The 18,279-nt window shown below is 37.9% G+C and overlaps 3 protein-coding genes across 5 annotated transcripts in view; 2 read left to right on the top strand and 1 right to left on the bottom strand.

Annotated features, from left to right (window-relative positions):
- The window catches only part of LOC111258616 (uncharacterized), a 6,124-nt gene extending 2,236 nt beyond the window's left edge, over window positions 1–3,888 (top strand). For 2 of the 3 annotated variants that reach the window (XM_022830029.2, XM_022830028.2), the window contains exons 4-8: window positions 831–1,023; window positions 1,408–1,660; window positions 1,937–2,265; window positions 2,523–2,681; window positions 3,291–3,888. In XM_022830029.2, the coding sequence (XP_022685764.2) occupies window positions 831–1,023; window positions 1,408–1,660; window positions 1,937–2,265; window positions 2,523–2,681; window positions 3,291–3,389 (1,033 nt within the window). In that variant the 3' untranslated portion in view covers window positions 3,390–3,888. The remainder of the gene's footprint in view (window positions 1–830; window positions 1,024–1,407; window positions 1,661–1,936; window positions 2,266–2,522; window positions 2,682–3,290) is intronic. The other variant, XM_022830030.2, reaches the window with a different exon arrangement.
- A 1,760-nt stretch (window positions 3,889–5,648) lies between these two features.
- LOC111258647 (kinesin-like protein KIF20B) lies at window positions 5,649–14,123 on the top strand. Its single transcript, XM_022830089.2, has 10 exons — window positions 5,649–5,780; window positions 6,954–7,130; window positions 7,576–7,757; window positions 7,880–8,034; window positions 8,387–9,477; window positions 9,873–10,065; window positions 10,386–10,635; window positions 11,129–11,442; window positions 11,642–11,803; window positions 12,712–14,123. Exons 1-10 carry the CDS (start codon window positions 5,773–5,775, stop codon window positions 12,784–12,786), a joined length of 2,607 nt encoding a protein of 868 aa, XP_022685824.1. The 5' UTR covers window positions 5,649–5,772; the 3' UTR covers window positions 12,787–14,123.
- LOC111258649 (peptidyl-tRNA hydrolase 2, mitochondrial) lies at window positions 14,097–17,865 on the bottom strand. The gene is made up of 5 exons (XM_022830095.2): window positions 17,775–17,865; window positions 16,561–16,781; window positions 16,136–16,284; window positions 15,147–15,274; window positions 14,097–14,645 (listed from the first exon to the last, which is right to left on the bottom strand). Exons 2-5 carry the CDS (start codon window positions 16,563–16,565, stop codon window positions 14,403–14,405), a joined length of 525 nt encoding a protein of 174 aa, XP_022685830.1. The 5' UTR covers window positions 16,566–16,781; window positions 17,775–17,865; the 3' UTR covers window positions 14,097–14,402.
- Window positions 17,866–18,279: the final 414 nt, after the last annotated feature.

The following is an 18,279-nucleotide window of genomic DNA, read 5'->3' as shown; positions in this document are numbered from 1 at the left end:
ATATATAGTAGATTCGCACAAAAATTGTCGAGCTGTTTGTCATAGCAAGCACCCCTTAACGCGCTACTTTGGTCATTAGAAGAACGTTACTTGTTTCTGAACATTTCTGGCATTTTTTTTCGTAATGAGTAAACATGAACTCTGACAAAAATAAAAACTCCCTTTTTTATCCGAAATTGCGGTTCTGTGAAATTGCCACTCCCCATGCGGCTTTAGAAAAAATCCGAAAAAAATGAATTTGAAATTTTATCAAAACGGCTCGAAAAACCAGTCTTGACACATGTAATTTTTATATATAGATAAAAAAAAAAAACGGCTGTTTTAAAAAGCAGAATATCGGCTGCCAGCTGGGTCGTCCAAATCACCTCCAGCAGTTAGATTTCTTGAGATTTGCGGCCTCTGGATTTTTTGGTCGTTTCAGGTCCTGGCATTTTTTAAACTTTTGGCCAGTTCAAACTTTAATCTTGCTTGAAATTTTTGTATGTAACGTACTTAAGCGACGGCTTAACGAGTTTTCATTAGCAATACTGTTTAATGCGCGGTTATTTTTATATGTAAGTCGTTGAGTTAGGAAGCAATATTTTAAAAGTAATCTCTGAATAGTTTAGATTGCGAATTTGAACCGTCTGGATGGTAATAATATTGAATACGCATGACAGTTTCGAAGTAAACTTCCAGTACATACAGAGAATCTTTTCATAATAACACATACAAAAAAAGGCCGGATTGTATTAGTCATGTATATGTATATATATATATATATATATATATGGAAATGAGCAAGATAATTTACTCGTACTGCTTGTACGTCTTATTTTCTGCTTTAATAGGTTAACTTGCAGTGAAAAAGAGTGCAAACGACAGGCAAAGCTTATCCAAGGCCAAGAGGCGGAGATTAATCAGTTACGTAACGAAATTGAGGACCTTAAACAAACGTTGATTGAAATAGAATCAAAAAAAGAGTGCGCTGAAAAACGGGCCGACCGGTTCGAGGAAACGTGCCGTAAAGCCAGAAACGAGCAGGTAATTGAAGTTTTTTGGCATATCTGCATATAAACCTGCATCTAAGATGTTCATTACTCATTCAGCTGTTTAAGGACAAAGCAGCGCGCCCACTCTATAAGAATACTTTTATCTTTTAAGGTGATAAATATAGTAGCACTTAAAGCAACAAGCTTGCGAAGGGAAAATTGTTATCGATGGAGCTTCTAATCGTTACCTCTACTGTATCGATAGATAACCGAATTAATGTTGCTAATATATTCAGATGCATTCTAAGTATATTGTATTATAATTGCTTTCTTGATTAGTTTAGTTTATGCGACTGTTTACCATACTGTTTATTGACCTACAGCATAAATGCATTAACGAAATGACTGTCTATTCCTTCGATATATCGATATGCAGATTCGAATAAAAAATTACGTGGAGTCGAAATATGCAAGAAAGAACGAACTTCTTGTTGCTAAGTATAATAAGATGGTGCGTGAACGGATAAATCAGGCCATGAATGAGGGCCGTGCTCGGGGCAAAAAAGACTTGATCATGGATCTCCTTCAAACGGACGAGTATAAACACCTGGATTTTTCCGGACCGGAAAGTCCGTTAGAAACTGTCAAAAAAGAACCACAAAAGAAACAGCCGTTTAAAGAGCAAGCTCGTAAGTTTTTTACTGCAACCTTACCTCAATCTGTCACTGAAAAGTCCCATAGATAATCCCATTCAGTAAATGTATGAACTCTGCAGATAGTCAACTGACGCTCCTAATCCATGACAAATGCACAAGAGGTCCTAATAAGATCATGCGTAGAAAATAATTTTTTTTTAAGTTAAAAATGTTTTAATAAAGCGTGGTCTTTCTTGGTAATGGCTATAAGGATAATATAGTACATACTGCCATAATTATTTTAATGTATACTTCACCACAATTTTTCAGTAAACGTTTGTACAAATCAGACGCACAAGAACACAGATTGTAGTAACAGTGCGAAATCAGCCGACACCATTTCGGAACCCGACTTGAGCGATACAGAGGGAACAGTAACGGCTGCAAGTCCAAAAAGTGCCTCGCCTATATACCAAAGCGAATCAAAAAGAGTTGACGCGCGCTGGTTGGAGCACATAGACGCCACTTCAGATCCACAGAAAGATGTTTTCTTACAGCCACACAAATCAAGAAAAAAAAGCGTGACAAAGCTCGAAACAAAAGATCTCAAGTCCGTTGAAAAATATGCGCTCGTGACAGCCGAAGGATCTAATTATCAGGTGTGTCCACAAATACATTTGAACTCTAAGATGTTTTTTAGTACTGTTTATGTGTATATGCTTTGACCTTAGATAAACATCGTAAGAAGTTTTAGTTGTACAAAAGACTCTAATAATAAAGATATATACAAGTATAAACAAAAGAGAACAGGAACTAATCATGTTTAGCAATGGCATATATGCGTGCAATTGTACGAAGGCTATTGGATTTCAGCTATTGGACTTACTGTTATTTTTAAACTCCGTGTTTGTAACAGGTTGTGAGGGGTGAAGTACGAAATTTGCCTACTGGTGGCACTTCTGTCGTGTTTACGGACGTCGAGGTACTGGGGAAAGAAAAACTTGGTACAACAGGCAAGAGTAAAAATTCAGAAAGTAACAGTGATCAAGTAGGACCAAGGGTTACCAGAAAGCGGGTCAGTGAAATTTAGTGCTGTGTTTATTATAATAGAAAAAAACAATATTCGCCAGAGCAGGAAATCGTCCTGGCTCTAAAACTCAAAAGAAGATTTGCATGTTTCCTTACGAATTTTTTATTATCATTTTTTTAAATCAAATCTCACAAAGAACACTGAGCGGAAATCTGTAGAGGTGTTAGATGTGAGGTCGCACTATAGGAAAAGAAACCGCCAGACCTACTCTAGCCTTCCATACTAGTGTGGAGTCCCAACGCAATGCATATGTGTAACGTTTGTAATATCTGAAAATGGAAATAAAACCTGGGTTCACTGTAATAATCAATAATTTTTGGTGCTAGTGTATATATATATATGTGTGTATAGAAATGACACATCACATTTAATTTTAAAAAAACGTTCGCTGTTAAGCATTAAGGTAGCATAAGAAGTAGCATCAAATTGTTTCGTTAAAGTTACGTTTCGGGCCGGGTACAATATGTCTTGTAGGAAAAGACAGTTGTAATTAAAAATCGACTAAACCGTGAACTTTATCAGAGTAATAATAGACTGTGAGCGAGTGTTTAACTTAATTACTATCTAAAAATTAAAAATGTATTGTGATTTCAGTGCGGCGTAGCTATTGAGGGACACCCGTATATGAAAAATGTTGTGCTACGCGATAACCATGTGAAATTTTTTGATACATATGGACAGACGCGCCTATAGTTAAAGGCGTCAGAAGAAGTTTAGTCAGCGAAACTGTGAACTTACCGAAACACAGAAAGATATTGCTAAATGCGGAAAACATAATATTGTAATTATATATACATATATCTAAATGTTGTACCATATTATGCAAAGTGAATTGTGCACGTAATTATAATAAATTTTCATTGTGCCATTCCAAAGGTTTAATATTATAAGAGTTGACTAAATAATTAACTCGTTTCACTTAAGAATTGGATTACAGCTGGCCTATTTATTCGCTGATTATTTCATATTTTTTCTGGCTAAAGCTCGGCCTTGAGTGTCTCATAACTTCTGGCTCTGGGGTCCTTTGGATACTGTTAAGGAAGCCGCGAGGCGCGCTCATCACCTTATTTCGTGTTAATATAATATCAGATTAACATTATGATAATAATATTAATATTGGATTATATCATAAGGATTCATATCATTTTGTGTAATATTATCAGCATAATATAAAATGAGTCCTGGAAAACTATGACTTTGTATTTTTAATAGCTAGTTGCTGGACAATGCCAGCGGCCACATATCGGCAATTCCTAGAACGAAAGGAAGTGAACTTTAGTTAGAGAAAGAAGTTAGCGTAACTAAGCCGGACCGCGTATCAAGCTGCAGAACTCTAGACAACGTAATAGGCATGCCTACAGCGTCTACGAATCGGTGTAACGTCAATAGACGCTCAAAGGGCATGGGATACGCCTGATGCAAATATAATATAGGAATAGTTTAATTTTTCAAAACAATCCCCTTCAAGTATGTTGACATATCGAATTAAGTTAGATCTAGACAGGTTTCTGCAAGTTCCGCCTGTGGAATTGTAAAGCTCGCTGCGATCACTGCAGTGCCAAATGGAGCCGAGCTGCTAGGCTCTTGCTGTCGAAAAAATTTCGCCAGAAGCCATTCAACTCCATTAATGATTTTCCTCCCTGTAACTTGATGAGCGGTCGTGTGTTACTCACAGGATAGTGATTTTGGTTTAGCATTTAGGTTTTGTACGGCCTACCTTATTCTGTTTGCATTGTTCAGTTAGCTAACTGAAGCAAGGTTCACAGATGAGTTTCTATGAAATCCATTTCATTAGATTTGATTAATTAAACGTGTAATTTAGGTAAAGTTTTAAAAAATGAAGTCTACGTTAAAATCATTCGGAGAACACTGTTATTATTATTTAGGTTGCGTATATTTCAAGCGTTTGGAGGCCGTAGTGAAGCAAACGTCAATATGTCAACATTTTAAAACTGTACGTTTTTTTTTTTATTTATAAGGTCCTCAGTAATTAGTTTGAACAATAGGTCCTAATTTTTCTATTCCTTAGTATATATGTATAGTCAAAACTTTTTCAAACTTACCACCAAACACATTGCAATCAAGTTTTATCTTAAGACAAAACAGTCTGTGATTTCAGCGAATCAAAAGCTATCGAGAGTAATAAAATTTGAGCCAGGCAAAATAGAATCGAACAGTCAAAAGCAAGAAGCAGAGACTTCACCTAAAGGCTAACGTGAACACCCGCGCAGGAAGTTTGCTTTCCTTTGAGTCAGATTTCTAGTAGAGTTTGTCCTTTATAGAATGTAAGAAGAAAAATTATGATGATTGTTGTAACCACAGCCTTCAACGTTGCCTAATGGCGCTATTGTGTGCGCCGTACATTGTTCTTCGTGTGATCTAGATAGCAGCAAATGAAATATGCAATAACAAAAAGCGTTTAGAAATTCTACAATTGTAGTTTAGACACAAATGCTTACTGTTTACGTTGCATTACAGGAACATATTTATGTTTATACGTTTTTATTATTTACTGATGATGTCCTTTAGAAATTTAGCTCTCCTAATATTAGTATGTGCATAATATACATTTTCCATCGAAATGTGTCTTAACTCAAGAACATGCCTTGCTAAAAGGTTCACAGCAAATGCCATTCTGCCAAGATCCTTGAGGTCCACTGATTTGTTCTCCCTACTGCATTGTTACATTTGTGATATTAAGGTGATTACAGATGTAGCGCTAGCTTTTGACTCATTGAATCAGCAAGCGTTTACGTTTATGTTCATTTTCACATATGCAGCGGCATAAATTGTAGCTAAGCACGGGGTGCTTTGTGTTTGTACATTTACAAAAGGGATTTAGAATTTTCCCGCGCTGTGGCAACCATTCGATCATATCAGACCATTGGCAGCGCCTAAGCTTCTATCACCATCCCGGCAGAACCTCTGGCCGCGGTTTGAATGGCGCCACCATTGGAGTTGACGAGTCTAACAAACCGAGGTAGCAGTTCTATTGTGCAAAAATCGGTCGATTGGTGGTGGTTATAAATTTCGAGGGTCGTTTGTGATATCCAATTAATTTGGATAACTAACAGAAATGTCGGGGTAAGCTTACTAACTCAGCGTTAGCACCTTTTACAGTGATAGTTCTGCAACGTTCGCAGTAGTGGTGAACCCAGAAGTAATTTTGTATAGACGTTTGAAAAATTTGATTATCCCTTTAAAACGAACGACAACTCTTTTCCTTATAAATCGAAATGCAGCTTACTAATTGCAACGTCTGTTATGCAACATTCAATAAGCGTTTGGCAGCAAAAGTAACGCAGAGTTGGCTTAACGTTACCGATCGCCAACGGATAATAGTAGAACTGTATTAAAACGAACCTGACGAATTAGAAAGCGCAAAAAAGGAACAGTGTTACCCCTCATCCTACTGATCACACTGCATCTTCTACGGGTATTTCTTTTTATGGCCAATTAAGGTCAAACCATACTCTACGTACATGAGAGCATAGCTATTCAACTGTAATGAAATTACAACTAGTAACGCACAACGATCAGTGAATTACATTAGTGGAACTACAAAGTAAATAATAAAGCTTAACGACAATCACCCGGGCCCGTTGCTGGGGAAGTAATCTGGCCGGGGGACAAAACGTTAACATTCTTTATATCGTCTGAGTAGTTTTGTGCCATTTTTAGCAGTAAGACGTTGAGCTATTCAATATATACTTTCAATGGAAAAAAGTGGGTGTAAATATGTAATAATATAAATTTCGATTTTGGGAGTTTAGGAATGTACTTTAGTGACGTCTCGGGGACCGGTGCAGGTGTTCGTAATATAGATAGCCGTGCAAATAATGTGTCAGGCAAAGCATCGTATAGTTAGAACAAGATCCTTTTGTTTGTTACTTCGTTTATGTTGTATGTATGTTTAAAAATGTTTATGTAAGGGTGTAAAATGATTTGCTTTATTTCCTATGGAACGTTTGTTTAAATAAGATACTACATAAGTCTTTGGATAAAGTTTGTCTCTGCTGCTAGTTATTTTATTAACTATTTTTCTGAAGAAATTTTTCTACTTGTTAACTAACTAACACAAGCTCGTAATTATCGCGCTCGTTTAATTACTAAGAGAGACACTTAAGGCAACGTTGTACTAATTGACAAGAGTTGCATATTAATCTTTAATTAATGTACAGTTAATTCGCTACGCTTTATAAACCTAACGTGTAAATTCACTTGGCTAACCGTTATTGCTGTGTTGTGCCGTTTTAGTGGAAGTGGAGACAGTGCCGTTACCCCAGACACCTCAGGTGATAACGAAATGGACCGCGTGGAGGTCTATTTACGCCTGAAGCCGCTCCTCTCAAGCGAGTTAGGAATTGTTGAAATCGAGAGTCTGCAAGCCATCATAGTCGACCCACAAAAAGCGGCTCAACTGACTGGTCAGAGGTACGCCAGTTTTAAACTTCCTAGATACCATACGTAATTATAAACAACAATGCTTGAACCGTTCAATGTATAAACAGTAGTCTTCTGTTAGCAAAGAACATGTTCACGCAATCTATTCTATCATTATTAGTGTGCTTTAGTCACACCAGTAATAATAAGGATCAAGGTATCGGTGTAATTTTTTGTTATCTAACTATAGTATGAATGATGTTTATTCTGTAATCTTTTGTGTTGTATTATAATCTTATTATTCGATTGCGATTCCACGACTTACAACAAGCATGTATAATAGGTCCTTAAGTCACTCGTAACGTATAGACAACCAGTTGTCATACATCGATTTCTACAAGTTCTACATAATATGACAAATAGATTTTCATACTTATTATTAAGCCGTTTTTGAATCTTGGATAACTAGTACTAAGCCTTTCTTTGTTTTGAGTAGGTTACTGGCCAGTAAGAAACCTGCGAGGTATACATTTGAGCACGTCTTTCCGGGCCACAGTGGGCAAGCCGATGTGTTTGATCGAGTGGCAAAGTCGTCTGTACACGATGTACTCTCGGGCAAACCGGCACTTATCTTTATGTACGGAATTACGGGTTCTGGCAAAACGTACACAATGAGTGGTAAATATAAATAATCTTCTATGATAGGGTAGAAAAGCTGTCAAGGAAGAGGCTAAATTAGTTTATTTTAATCTTTTTTCGCTGATTTTACTGCACTGAATTAACCTGAATTGATATTACAGGTACGCCCCAGAGCGTAGGCTTACTGCCAAGGTCTTTGGATGTGCTCTTTAACAGTTTGCCTCCAAATTTGAAGGCGATGAAGTTCCTTTTTAAGCCTGATGGCCTCAACAGTTATGACATCCGAGGTGAAGCCGATGCAATGGCTGATCGCCAGGTACACTACTCGCTTATTAAATTCCACCTAATTGTTCACCTTAAGAATGACTAGATCACATACAGTTTTTATAGCTTGTCAAAAGGAAAAATCGCGAAAAACAAATCCACTCTCAATAGAACAAGGACACAGCAAACGCATACTCAGTAGAAAAAAATCTCCTATGAGTTAAAAAAATACTGGTTTTCATTAAAAAGTGTTTGTGTATAAAGTTGGAGTGGCTTATGATTTACTAAGAATTACTACGGTATTTTTGTATATCCCATCAACATGTACGCAAATGATAGGTATGTTAAAAAAATTTGCTTGTGTGTTGTTGCTTTTGTTGTTAATATTATCATTATTATCGTAGAACGCTATGTTGGCAAATCGGGCGGCTACCCAGTCTATAGAGCGAACTCCGGCGAAGAAAAAGCAGCGGAATGAGCATAAGGAGTGGCTACAACGAGAGAGAGACTCGACGCGTGTTTCGGGAGACATCCCCGAGTATTGTAAAGTTGCTGTTTTTGTGCAATTTGTTGAGATCTACAATGATTGCGTGTACGACCTTTTAGAGGAAGAGCCTGCTAGTGTGCAAGGTCGTGCCAGAGGCCCATCAGTACGAATTTTGCGTGGCGAAGAAACCAAGTATGTATTTGGAGCGGCTGAGGTTGAGGTTGAAAGCGCGGATGAGGCGATGGAGGTTTGGATGCGCGGACAGCGTCGTAAACGAGTGGCAAGTACACTGATGAATGCTGAGAGTTCGCGAAGCCATTCGGTTTTCATTGTAAAGGTGGTTCAGGCACCAGTAGATGAGTGTTCCGGCGGAGTTGTACAAAAGAAAGAGTATATTACAGTTACCCAACTGAACCTCGTCGATCTCGCTGGTTGTGAACAGCAGAAGAAGACGGGTGCAAGTGGTGATCGCCTTAAAGAGGCGAACAATATTAATCAGTCACTTACTGTACTACGCAAATGTTTGGATTACCTGCGCGAAAATCAAATAAATCCAAATGCCAATAAGAATATACCGTATCGCGAATGCAAACTAACCTATCTATTCAAGAGCTTCTTCGAGGGCCGGGGCCGAGTCAAGATGGTCGTTTGTGTCAATCCACATGCTGAGGATTGCACTCAGACGCTCGAAGTGCTGAAATTTTCTGAGACGGCGCAGGAAATTGAATTGCAGCGAGTTCAGCCGCTCCGAGTACAGCAGTACGTCGAGCCAACGCCAATTTCTTCGCTGGATGATTTACGCGTACCAGTATACTTTGAGTCGACAGATATTCCCAGCTATCTCATGAGTGAGGTTGATAATGAAGCTGCAATGATTTCTATTATGAAACTGGTTGAAGAGGGCGCCAAAGAATGGGAGGGCATCAGAACAATATGTTATGAAACTGCCAAGGCTGTCAAAGATACAGTTCGTGAATGGGATGATGAACGACGCAGTCTAAAAGTGAAGTAAGTAAACGCTTACATTGCTTACTATCTAGTATAGTAGAATAGAAAACATCGACTTGTATACAACAAATACACTTCGTTGGCGGCCAGGTAAAGAATTAAAACCATGTGATTCAACGTGAAACATATTTGCTAGTGGTTAATTTTAACATTATAATTATGTTTGTTATTGCGTCAATAATCTGGCCAGTCTCTAGGCGAAATTATTGAAGTACTAATAGTTCATTGCGCATGGCTGAGAATTGAGTCTGTTAACTTCATATTGATAAGCTCATTACATGCTCTAATATCGGCAGCTTCATGAAGTTGTTTGTCGGCCTGAGCGTAAGGGATTCGTTAGGAACATCATATAATACACTACCATACCTGATTTTCAAATATGCACGTTTCGTCAGGTTGTCGTCCTCTGATAAAGAGTGTAAGCAGAAGTCAAAAACTATTCAGGACTTGCTTGCGGAATTCAATCAAGAGCGTCGCGAAAAGGAAACCATGAAAGAGAAACTCATTGAAGCTGAGTCAAAGAAAGAGTATGCTGAGAAACGAATTCGTCATTTAGAAGAAGCACATCGCAAAGCTAAGGACGAGCAGGTGGAAAGACTTTTTTTCAAGTGTTTGTGTCACTAAAACTTCTCACTGTGAATAGACGAAACCAATAAGTAGTATCTATTTTAATCTAATGCCTAAAGCTAATGCAATTAATTTATAGATCTGAATTGATTATCACGGAGCTGGCACACATTAATTATATATACAGACAGATCGCAGCAAAAAAAAAACGACATTTGGCCCTACCGAAAACATGAAAGTTCAGTGACCCTCGCTTCTTTTTCGCATCTAGCCTAACACACTCATTTGGACCGAAGTCGCTTTGAAAAAAATGTTAATGTTTAATCAATTTTTGTACGCAGGTTAGAATTAAAAAAGACATAGAGAAGAAGTGCTCTAAGGAAAAGGACCTTCTTATTACAAAATACGATCGAATTCTGAACGAACAGAAGATTGAGGCGATGAAAAAGGGCGCAGCACAAGCCAAGCAAAATCTTGTCAAGGACCTACTACAGAAAAACGAGTACGAACATCTGACTTCATCCGCGCCTGAGTCAGCTAGTGCCAGAAGCCGTACACCAAAAAGGCCCCAGCCTTTTAAACAAAGGACCCGTGAGTTGTACTCCAAGTTATCGCAATGTGAACACGAGCAGGAAAGCTCAGATGACGACCGTCACACTGAACCATTCAGTTTAGATACTATTGTTGCACCTACCAAGTTTGTTGACAAGACAGCTTCTTTAAAGTCAGGAATCGTGCAATCGCTTTTTTGTAAACAAAAGAACTTACCCAGGTTAGAGCGAAGTTGCTAATAATTATATAAGAAAGGGATCGCTTTCAGAACCAATTTTGAAGTGGACGATACAACCACAGGCTATCACAAGCTTTAAAACATCCATATCTAATGCTTACTTAAATAGGCTGATCTTCTACTATTTTTCCTTTGTCCAGATGTATCTTGTTGAAGTGTAGAATGTATGCGCTGCTATATTTATAATCAACCTGATATGTAAAAAATGGAACCGTCAACTAAAAGATACATAATATGCCAGTTAGCTATTTAAACGTCTCTGAATTTTTCGATTATTTACTAACGATTTTTCAGAAACCTTCCATACGCTCGAAACGCACAAACGATCCAGTGGGCAGAAATCGGCTGCCAGCACTTCGGAGCCCGATCTGAGCGACATGGAGATGGTGACTGCGAAGTTAAAGTGTTATGGTCCAACTACTCGGAGTAGGTCAAAAAGCAGTGATGCACGTTGGTTGGAACACATGGACGGTGTAACTAGCATACAAAAAGATCTGCTTATGCAGCCATATATGTCGAAAAAAAAAAGTGTGACAAAACTTGAGACAAAAGATCTCGAGTCCGCTAATAAGTACGCACTTGTTACAATCGAAGGACCCGATTTTCAGGTTTGTGAAAAAAAATTCCGTTCCATATTAATATTGAAACCATTGGGAAGGAGGTTTTTGCCTCCATTTGCGAATTTGAAGCATAGCTTGCCAGTCCCTCTGAGACATGCGTATAATCAAATAAGGTATATACTATTAGTAAATATGAAGTCATATAGCTTTTGTAATAGTGTTTATTTTCCTCTCTCTACCACAATAGGTTGTGAAAGGCGAAGTGCTAACGTCACCCGCAGGTGGCTCTTCCGTTGTGTTCACGGACGTCGAGACGCTTAGGAGCAAAAAAGTTAATGGAGGCGCTGGAAACAAGAGAAAAGACGCAGAAAACGAGCGCTACGTTGGACCAATGGACACCAAGAAGAGGGTTAGTGAGATTGAAAGGTCCTCGGGCCCAGAATGACGTTGCGAAACGAGGAGATGTGTCAAACAAATGAAATTTCTATTACCTATGAAAGGAAACTAACGGAACAAAAGCAAAAAGATTCTCCTAAACCTCAGCTAATACACGAGTGCCGTGATGCGTCTTTAGAGAACCTTGGGTGATACTTGGTAGCTTGAGATATAAAGAACCCATTTCACTTAATCTACGATTTTGAAGATGAAGTTTATTGAACATGGTCGACATTTCACAATATATAGAAGCATGGGATATTTGCATGCTTCGTGGGCGGAAACATATATTTGTCTTGTATGAATGGTGTAGATATTTCGTTTCAGATTTTTATCTATCTTCTGGCAAAAGTCTAGGAGCATTATTAGATTTTACGTGACATAACTTTATCAGCTAAAAGTTTGCTGGAGAACACTAACCAAGAATATCTTAAGGCTCTTATTTCTGTAACACATGTGCATTTGTAACTGTTACCAATGTGACCGGTTGCGCTGAACAACTACGATACAAATATATACAATGTGTCTACAGTAATCTGACTTATTATTGATAACTACAATTAGTTGCGATCAAACCTTAAAATTTGCAAATGCAACATATTTGAGGTGTCATAGTTAAGCACACAGAGTTTTATTCTATAGTAGTTACGGTTATTGATGCTGACTCTTTATCTGAGTTTATCTGAGGTATTTGTGGGAGAGGGCTCCGTAAATCTTGTTACGGCCATCGAACATGAGAGATGTACCCTGTCCCAAGGGCCCGCCTTGCATGCAGTGAAGCTTGCGGCATTACCATTAAGGTGGCCAGATAACGTTCATTTCAAGCATTGACGTGACCACTGCACGATTTTGACGTTCATGCCCATTGGACTGTGATTTCAGTGTGGCTTAGCCATCGAAGGTCATCCGTATCTAAGAAACGTTGTCCATCGCAACAACCACGAGAAATTCGTATGATGCTGATTACAGGCTGAGGTAGTCGAGGACAACTATGAAGCTATTGCCTACGTCAGGTTTGCATATACGACGTCCAGATTGTGCGACTCCAGATATACTTTCTACTTAAAGCCTTATCCAGTGCGACCAGATTTTCACACGCACATTCGAGAAGCATCCGGGGTTTGACGGCGAAGAAAGGAATTTTGCGAGTAACTGCACTTCTCAGAGTACGAGAAAAGTTCCTGTGCTCACAACTGCAGGATGGCTTATTCAGAGCTATAATGCCAACAAAACAATGATTCACAAACGCTCGCGGATCTTAATGGCATGAACCTCGTGCGCCTGCCTCTTCCATTTAAAAGTATATATAGGGACACGTACAAAATTGTATAATGTAATTAATGTGGCTGTTTTTAGGAATAAACCCTGTCCTACATGAAATATTGTAAATCGCATATGACTGTAATCCTAGTGAGGATGATTACAAATATACTATTGTACATATTTAATTCGGAATCAAAGATCGTTTTCCGACTCCTAACTGTATCACAGTTCCGATGCATTGCTGAACCTAGGAAAGCGGAGCGCAGAAATCTGCAATGTCATTTCATAATCACATATATCGTATTATGTGTCATACTAAACTATCACGCGTAGGACCTTAATAGAAAATAAATACAATTCAGGATTAAAAAATGGTGAAACGATTGAGATGTTAATCTTCAGAATGTTCAATAGTAGGCCAAAATTATAAACCTTTACGACTAAATGGATGTTCTTAATATATCTTTGTAATAGATACTATTACGAATTTACAAAGTTGAGTAAATTTAGCTGTCTTTGTCCATTTTTTCAGTTATAGAAACACGCAAATACCTAGCCTGTTTCAAGTACAATGAATTCACCTACGATCATATACATATACTTGCTAGTATTAACATCCGAGTATTAATTGGTTAACTGCAGTAGTATGCGCACCTCATCAACATACTTATATAGGTAAAAGAATTTTGTAAAGTGAGCTGCTTGTTTTGCTTAACCCAATTAAATGGTCTAATCACAAATAGTTCATAATAAATCGTTTCGTATCTACATTACCAACAGGTCGAAGAACGGAGATACTGATATGCTATAATTTTAAACGTATTCTAAATACATGAACAGTGTCTTGTAAACAGACTATGATAAAAAAGTGACTCTTTATTTATTAGCATTATTATTAGTACAAGTACTTGACATACTGATATTAACATACATCGATCATTTTCTTACTCAGCAACCTACGCGTTTGGCATTAAATATTGTTCAAACAAATAAAAAACGATCAATTTTCGATCAATTGATTTTCACTTGTAGATATTTTATTTTCATTATAAGTATTATTTTTCGTATTATGTCACTTTTCTCATTTTCTTCTCTTGGTAGCGCCGCTTGGACAAATCCGAAATAATATTAATGAGTTGTAATGTCTATTTATATGAACATGGAGCACCGATGATTTAGTAAGTACAAGTGTATTTATTGCAAGCTATTTAATGAAAATGAGATCAGCTGCGTACCAACAAACATAACACTCAGTTGGTTTTTAGCGAGCGTGGTTAATGGTAAACGATTGTTTTTCCCTTAGATATTTTTTAAAGTAGTTTTAGATGGCTAGTGCACTGATCGACGGTATCTTTGAAGCCAGGTCCTATACACACAACAGTTCTCGTCCCAGGGACAACTTGTGTTCGGCCTGCGTCCCGTACCATTGATGTGACAAGACCTAAACGCTTAGCCTTTTGGTAAATTTGTAGCATCTCTTCTTCAGAATTTACTTTCACAACGACCTTTGGTTGCCCGGTAAGATCCCATCTTTGCAACATTTCCGGCTGAATCTGGAAGCGAAAATTTGTTTTTTTTATTTTTAGGTGCTCGCATATATATATATATATATATTATATATATATATAGTCTGCACTGAAAATAAGTTTAGAAGTACACCTTTGTGGACTAAAAATATGTGTAAATCTAGAATATTGCAAGAATTGTGAATTTTGATGGTGTCTAGTAGTATTTTAAATATTTTTGTTATTATACATCGGCAGCATGACAGTAGAACGCCTGATACACTGCACTGCAATGTGTTATTCCACTATAATCACCCTTTATAAATCTCACTTACATGCTAGATAGTTACTCAAAGCAATAAATTTGATAAGGCGATCTACTGTCCTGAAGTTTGTACGTGTCGAAAACAGATCAATATGTTAATAATATTGCAACACAAAATATACTCTTATCAGCCAAGTTGTTTGTCTTAAGCATTCTAGCAAGCTTTGCGAAGCCCTTACGAATTTTACATCTTAGGATTAAGCCTATAGTCCTAAATGCTGCACCTTTGTGCTCTCTTTATAAGCCAGGACAGCGGCGTGTGAACACTGAGCGGCGATTTTTCCTCTTTCCATGTTACAGTCCATTCGCACAACGAGAACCATTTTTGTATCTCGAGGAAACGTCTTCTCATCTAAAATTGCAATATTCAGAATTTTTTTATGAAATAGTCAGTACTTCGTTAATTGTCTTCCAATTTATTGGTAAATTATGATTAGTTCTTATATTTAGCACGGATCATAAATATCCGAAGTGCTGTGTCTAGTGGTAGATCAAAATAGTATTATATATATATACACATGTATATGTCATGTGAAAACTTTGAAATTAAACAGATAAATTCTTATAGCAACTAGTTGTCTGAGGTGTTGGAAGAAAGTGAACGCAGGTAGTAACCAATAGAAACACGCGTTAGCAGCTACAATGAATGAGCCATTGATAGCTACGATTTCTAGCGAAAAGATGACAGTCAGGAAAATTTAAATAGTACAATAAATCTGTGAAAAAAGAATTAACGAAAAAAACGAGATGCCAAGATGTAACGAGAAGCAGCGAGCTATGACGTATAATAGATACATACATGTGATGGCAGATGAATTGTATTCAAGCTTATCAAAGCATTCATCCTCAACAGTGTCCACGCATTGCCTATACCTAGACCGTTTCCTGCTGCACCTTGTACAGTTTTCCCAACGATCTCGCCGTTTACCTATTACTTTCATCGTCTCACGACAGCGTAACTATTGACAACTAGCTCATGAAATTAGCAGTACAAGCAATGCTTCTCCATAATAAGTTCAACCCAACTAAACCTCAACAAAATACGCGTAAGCGTTCTAAAGTAAAAGAGAAATTCAGTAAGTTCAAAAGAGTAAATATATTACTTTTTTGATGTTTACGAAGTACAGAAAAGCATCGGTTTGCGAAAACCAACTTACATACAATGCTGTACTAATAATTTACTTTACGTTTTGTGACATAATGTAACACTTACCGAAATGTAAGATCATCTTCCCAAAGGATTTGAAGGGTATTAGGCGGCTGAAGGTGCGCCGATTAACAAAAATAAGACCCAATGCTACACAACAACTAATTCCGGTACCGACGCCTGACCAGAACAACGGGTCATGTAAGATCGCCGTTCTGTAAATATGAATATGACAAAAACAACACGAATCACATTACATTATCGACCATAAAAAGCTGCCAACAGCATTTCTGTTATCTAGTCATTGCCTATAAATATCAATCGTCTTCACTGAGATCTATACAGAAGTCTACTGTGGCTGTATTAAGTTATTTCTGATTTTAAATGTACCTTATTCAATCGTTTGCATTGTCGCTTTACTACATATAGGATGCTCTACGCATGATTTATGGGATTTTGTATGTGTATAATTTAATATCTGTCTAAATTACCTCATAACGGTCTTGCAGATGGGATAAAGCAATCAAAGGTAAGATGTGTAAGACTTTTAAAGGTACAAAGTCACTTTCAGTCGTTAGCTTTATTCCTCGTCGGATGTTTTTCGTGCGGAGAGGCTGCCGGCCACGAGGGTCCTACATACAACTTCAAACTGTGTTGTTGGTTGATGCGCAGCCTGCTAACTTGGCGCGAACTCCGTCTTTCACCATACGTTCTATTTACTCCGATGAGGGGCGCCATTTTGAAATGGAGGACGATGTCAGTGACAGATATGCTATGTCATTTATTGACTTCCTTCATAACCTAGCCATATGCCTTAATGTTTAGACTGATGCAAATACAACTACATTGGTAGAGATACAATTGTATCCTTGTTGGTTATTAGTAAATATCTATTAACTAAACTAAAACAACTTTTATCCGATCGAGTCAGTTAGAAAGTGCGCGGTAACGTGCAAGGGAGTTTCGTTACTTGTAAGGGCAGCTTATTTTGGCCTATCAGCTTTCTCAACAATATTTATATTCAAAGCAATTGGAGAGGGCCTGGCAGTTTTTTAGCGGTCTGTCTGCTTAACCAGAAAGACTGCCATGTATTCACATATCTGTTATTTTTGAAAAAGGTCGCAAAAAAATAAGCTTTTGCACAAATATCATATATTTCGTACGCCAAGTAAATTTAGTAACTTTATTAATATACAATTTTGCTTTTAGCAACAAAAATGCTTAATCTTGGAAAAAGAAGAAAACAAACTTATTCAATTCAAAACCTAATAAAACATTTAGCCTTTTTTTAGGACGTTGTCGTGTGGTCTCGAAACGAAGTCAATCAAAAGTAAACGATCTTGAAAATCTCATTAGTGAAGCTACGGCGTCCTCTCCGGCATTAGGCGTTCTATTTCTCATTTGTGGGAGCTGCCATCTTGAATTGGACGACGACGACGAGGATGGTGATGATTTTCGAATAAAAATACAGATATGACGATATCTGGAACATGTTAATTTCTAACATTTAGCCCTGCGCTGTGGCGACACGAGTCTCGTAATTGACTCGTTGGGTCCAACTGAAATAATCAGTAACAATTTAAAGCTGTTTTTATCGAAGCGCGACAAACTGTTCATGCGCAAACTTGTTTTCGTGATGGTGCAGTGGTAACGTAGTGTTTGTGCGGGCTAAATCCCCAACTAGTTCGAATAGACTACTTGCTACCTTTGGTTTTTCCTTAGCTGAAGGTCTGTTTGTGTAGTCGTCTATCATCGCAGGTTGATGTTGATGATGACGATGACATCACTGCAACGGGATTCCGGGTGGCAATTTACCGCCTTTTTCTAGTCTGCTGAAACAAACAGCTGATTTGAATGTAGCGGTCACCACTACACGATATTCGCTGCCAAGACTTAGCTCTCAACAAGTTTTTAGCTGTCGACTACCCGTGTTCCACCTTTTTCCATGAAACTCTGCTAACTTTACCACAATAACGAGACAAAAGCTAAAGAATTAAGTTCATGAAAGACCGTCATTAACATCGTTATCGACGTCGTCATATAGTGTCCGACGTTTTGACGTGCTTCAGCGTGTACTACAGAAGTAAACTACCGTCTTAGATCATCACCAACTACTTGGCCGTGTCTTACGGAGCACTAAAACGCGGCGGAGATTATTTTATTTGCCGACGAGGGCGCTACGATTGCTCACGGATGTGGTAGCTGCAGTG

Source organism: Varroa jacobsoni, unplaced genomic scaffold (genome assembly GCF_002532875.2).
Source record: "Varroa jacobsoni isolate VJ856 unplaced genomic scaffold, vjacob_1.0 scaffold_253, whole genome shotgun sequence".
Classification (NCBI taxonomy): domain Eukaryota; kingdom Metazoa; phylum Arthropoda; class Arachnida; order Mesostigmata; family Varroidae; genus Varroa; species Varroa jacobsoni.
This window is presented reverse-complemented; position numbering and strand designations above follow the sequence as displayed.

Coding starts and splice junctions, on each gene's coding strand:
- LOC111258649 (XM_022830095.2), bottom strand. Junction 15,275..16,135: donor GAAGATGATCTTACATTTCG/GTAAGTGTTACA, acceptor TTGCAATTTTAG/ATGAGAAGACGTTTCCTCGA. Junction 14,646..15,146: donor CTTATAAAGAGAGCACAAAG/GTGCAGCATTTA, acceptor TTTCGCTTCCAG/ATTCAGCCGGAAATGTTGCA.
- LOC111258647 (XM_022830089.2), top strand. Junction 7,131..7,575: donor GCTCAACTGACTGGTCAGAG/GTACGCCAGTTT, acceptor TGTTTTGAGTAG/GTTACTGGCCAGTAAGAAAC. Junction 11,443..11,641: donor TCGAAGGACCCGATTTTCAG/GTTTGTGAAAAA, acceptor CTACCACAATAG/GTTGTGAAAGGCGAAGTGCT.